The sequence below is a fragment of the Lactuca virosa genome, chromosome 8 (genome assembly GCF_052849685.1).
Source record: "Lactuca virosa cultivar CGN04683 chromosome 8, Lactuca_virosa_CGN04683_v6, whole genome shotgun sequence".
NCBI classification, from domain to species: Eukaryota; Viridiplantae; Streptophyta; class Magnoliopsida; order Asterales; family Asteraceae; genus Lactuca; species Lactuca virosa.
Genome location: NC_136433.1, coordinates 39,035,286 through 39,039,668, shown reverse-complemented (window position 1 = coordinate 39,039,668; position 4,383 = coordinate 39,035,286). Strand labels below are relative to the sequence as shown.

The following is a 4,383-nucleotide window of genomic DNA, read 5'->3' as shown; positions in this document are numbered from 1 at the left end:
ATGACATTGCTTCCCATAAACTAGCCTATAAGGTGTAGTACCAATAGGTGTTTTGAAAGCTGTTCGGAAGGCCCAAAGTGCATCATCTAACCTATCCGACCATTCCTTTCGATTGCTACCCACCGATCTCTCCAAAATTCTTTTTAATGCTCTATTCGTCACTTCAGTTTGCCCACTAGTTTGTGGATGGTAAGATGTAGAGAATTTATAGGTTACCCCATATTTTCTTAACACTTTTTCTAATTGATCATTGGCAAAGTGAGTGCCCCGGTCACTAATAAGAGCTTTAGGGACTCCAAATCTTGAGAATAACTTCTTTAGAAAGCGCACCACCACCCGAGCATCATTAGTTGGTAAAGCTTGTGCCTCCACCCATTTGGATACATAATCAACCGCCACCAAAATATATCTGTTCCCTTTTGACATTGGAAATGGTCCCATGAAATCGATCCCCCACACATCAAACACTTCACACACTTGAATACTATGTTGTGGCATCTCGTTTCGGGATGATATGTTTCCCGCTCTTTGGCATACATCACACTCTTTGACATATTGGGTAGCATCTTTAAAAATTGTGGGCCAATAAAACCCAATATCAAATATCTTCTTAGCCGTGTAATGTGCTCCATGATGTCCACCGGTGGGCCCGCTATGGCAATGCTCCAAAATTTCTCGGCTTTCCTTCCCAAATACACATCTCCTTATGATCCCATCCGCGCAGCTTCGGAAAACATATGGCTCATCCCAAAAGTAGTATTTTATTTCTGAAAAGAATTTCTTCTTTTGTTGGCGGGTAAAATCTTTTGGGATATACTTGGTAGCTAAGTAATTAGCTATATCTGCAAACCATGGCTCCTCCCCCGTGGTCACTAAAATGTACTCTTCCGGAAAGTCATCTCCAATTTTATCTTCTTCCAATGCTTCCAAATGCGGGTTTTCTAGTCTTGATAAGTGGTCGGCAGCTACATTCTCCATTCCCTTTTTATCGTGTATCTCGATATCAAATTCTTGTAAAAGTAGAACCCAACGTATCAATCTTGGCTTTGCATCCTGCTTGGCAAACAAGTACTTAATAGCATAGTGGTCAGTAAAAACAATGGTTTTAGATAAAATAAGATAAGGGCGGAATTTGTCAAAAGCATACACAACGGCTAGTAATTCTTTTTCAGTTGTGGTGTAATTTTCTTGGGCCTGATTCAAAGTCTTGCTTGCATAAATGGGTCGAAAGTGCTTATCAACCCTTTGGCCAAGTACAGCTCCTAATGCAAAGTCGCTCGCGTCACACATTATTTCAAAAGGTAGGTTCCAATTCGGGGCAATAATGATCGGGGCATTAGTTAATTTTTCTTTCAGAAATTCAAAGGCCTCTAAACACTCTTTAGTGAAATTAAATGGTGCATCTTTTAAAAGTAATTGTGTTAGAGGTCTAGTTATTTTAGAAAAATCTTTTATGAAACGGCGGTAAAACCCGCGTAACCTAAAAAACTCCTAATGCCCTTTACATTAGTTGGTGGAGGTAATTTAGCAATTGTATCTATTTTTGCCCGATCCACCTCAATTCCCGCTTTGGATACCTTGTGGCCCAAGACTATACCCTCTTTAACCATAAAGTGACATTTTTCCCAATTGAGGACTAAATCGGTTTTTTCACACCTTGCAAGCATTAAATCCAGGTTAGCAAGACAATCATGGAAGGAAGATCCAAAAACAGAAAAATCGTCCATAAATACTTCCATAATTTTTCCACCATGTCATGGAATGTGGCCGTCATGCACCTTTGAAATGTCGCAGGTGCATTGCATAACCCAAAGGGCATGCGGCGATAGGCAAAAGTCCCACTCGGGCAAGTGAAAGTAGTCTTTTCTTGGTCAATTGGGTCTATGAGTATTTGGAAGTAACTCGAAAATCCGTCTAAGAAACAATAGTAGCTATGGCCGGACAATCTTTCAAGCATTTGATCAATAAAAGGTAAAGGAAAATGGTCTTTACGAGTGGCATCGTTTAGTTTTCGATAATCGATGCACACTCACCAACCGGTTACCGTTCGGGTCGGAATAAGCTCGTTCTTCTCGTTTGTTACGATCGTCATCCCGCCTTTCTTGGGCACCACTTGAACAGGACTAACCCATGGACTGTCGGAAATAGAATAAATGATCCCCGCATCTAAAAGCTTGACTACTTCCTTCTTGACCACTTCTTGCATGTTCGGGTTCAGTCTTCTTTGGTGTTGCACTACCGGCTTTGCTTCTTCTTCCAGGTTGATCTTGTGAGAGCAATAAGAGGGGCTTATTCCCTTGATATTGGTGATACTCCATGCAATGGCACTCTTTCTCTTCTTTAGGACATGGACTAATTCTTCTTTTTCAGATTTGGAAAGGTCAGAAGCTATTATAACAGGTTTTTGTTGGCCATCTTCAAGGAATGCGTACTCCAAGTGATCTGGTAGCGATTTCAGCTCTATTTTTGTGTTCTTCATGGTGAACACGTCGAGTCCAGTGAAGGGACTCGTCGAGTCCTGGGCAGAATTCGCGATAACTCTGGGTTCTTCATATGGACTCGGCGAGTAGATCGAGGCTACTCGGCTAGTAGGCTGCTCAGTGGTTTTTATTAGTTCATTATAATCAGCTTCTTCCAGCAGCCTCTCTATTTCCAGTAGGTCTTTTTCAGCATCAAGTTCTTCATCAAAGGCGATGGTGGACTTGTTTGGTTCTTCATTGTTCCATTCCTCCATTAATTCATCTAACATATCAATTGAAAATGCCGTGTCATCACTGTTCCTTGCATGCTTCATGGCTTGATCGACCCCGAAAGTGACTGATTCATCTCCCACCCGTAGAGTGAGTTTTGAATCTCGCATGTCAACTATAGCGCTTGCGGTGTTAAGGAAAGGCCTTCCAAGGATGATCGGGACTTGAGGATCCGCTTCCATGTCCAAAATTATAAAATCCACGGGGAACACGAACTTATCCACCTTTACAAAAAGATCGTCACAGATTCCCCTAGGAAATGTAACCGTTTTGTTTGCTAGGTGGATTCCCATGCGAATGGGTCTTCGCTCGGAGAGATCTAACTTTTTGAAAAATGAATAAGGCATGAGGTTTACACTTGCCCCCGAATCAGCTAGTGCATATATGGTGGCCAAGTTTCCAAATTGACAAGGCAATGTTAAACTTCCCGGATCTCCTTTCTTCTTAGGAAGTGTGTTCAACATAGCAGCTGAACAGTTTTTGTTTAGGACCACCTTCTTCACTTCTTCCATCTTCCTTCTATTAGTTAGAAGCTCCTTGAGAAATTTGGCGTATTTTGGCATTTGGGCAACCGCTTCTATGAATGGTATGTTGATTTGAAGAGCCTTTATGTGTTCTAGAAACTTCTGGTAGTCTTCTTCATGCTTTTCTTGTCTAGCTCGGGCTGGATATGGCAGTGGAGGCTGATATGGCTTAACAGGAGTTTGACTTTTTTGATCAGGTGGCGGACTCGCCGAGTCCATATCATGGACTCGGCGAGTAGGGTCTGGGCTCAGCTGGTTCTGATCTTGATTCTGCCCTTCTGTCTCCTTTTCTTGTACCAGCTTCGAATCTCCATTCTAAATAAGGGCCAGAGGGGTTATAATCTTCCCACTCCTGGTTGTGACAATGTTTATATGTGCGCCTTTCGGGTTACTTTCAGTATTGCTTGGAAGTCCACCCGGTCTTCTCTTGTTCACTTGTTGTGCGAGTTGCCCTAGCTGTTTTTCTATGTTGAGAATGGATGCTTGCTGATTCCTAAGTAAGGCTTGCTGATCTTTCATCATAAGTTGGTGTTCTCTCAACATATTTTGTTGATCTTTAAGTGTAGCATCGGTATCATTGTGTCGTTTCTCGGACGCGGCTTCAAATCTAGTAAGCATCTCTTCCAAATCAGCTTTCTTCTCCACAACCGGTTCCTCCTTTTGATAGTAACCCCGTTCTTTTTGCTTGAATTTCTCCTCCTTTGCCTTTTTGTATTCTTCATACGGGACCCATTCCTTCTTTGGTTTTCGCCAATTATCATCAAATCTGTCGCCACTTGAATAGAATACTTGAGCCTTCTTGTTTCCATTCTCATCCAAGTCACAATCCCTTGTGAGGTGAGGTCCTCTACAATTCTCACATCCTACCCGAATGGCATGGATTGTTTGATCCATCTTTGTTATCCTCCTATCTAAACTATCTAGTTTAGCTATCATTACCGCCATGCCATCGTTAACCGTGTTCACTACCCCCCTACTTACTTCATTTCGTGGGTTGTGATATTCTCTAGAATGTTTAGAGAACTCCTCAATCAATTCCTTGATCACCGGGGGTGCCTTCTTTGTGAGGGGTCCTTGCGAATCAAGGAGCTGTCGAGTTGTAACATTGA

The 4,383-nt window shown here is 42.2% G+C and overlaps 1 protein-coding gene across 1 annotated transcript; it reads right to left on the bottom strand.

Annotated features, from left to right (window-relative positions):
• Positions 1-2,029: 2,029 nt before the first annotated feature.
• Positions 2,030-3,493, bottom strand: LOC145130266 (uncharacterized). The gene has a single exon (XM_079065098.1). It carries the CDS (start codon positions 3,491-3,493, stop codon positions 2,030-2,032), a length of 1,464 nt encoding a protein of 487 aa, XP_078921224.1.
• Between the last annotated feature and the right edge of the window lie 890 nt (positions 3,494-4,383).

Coding starts and splice junctions, on each gene's coding strand:
- LOC145130266 (XM_079065098.1), bottom strand. CDS start 3,493: ATGGACTCGGCGAGTCCGCCACCTGATCAAAAAAGTCAAACTCCTGTT.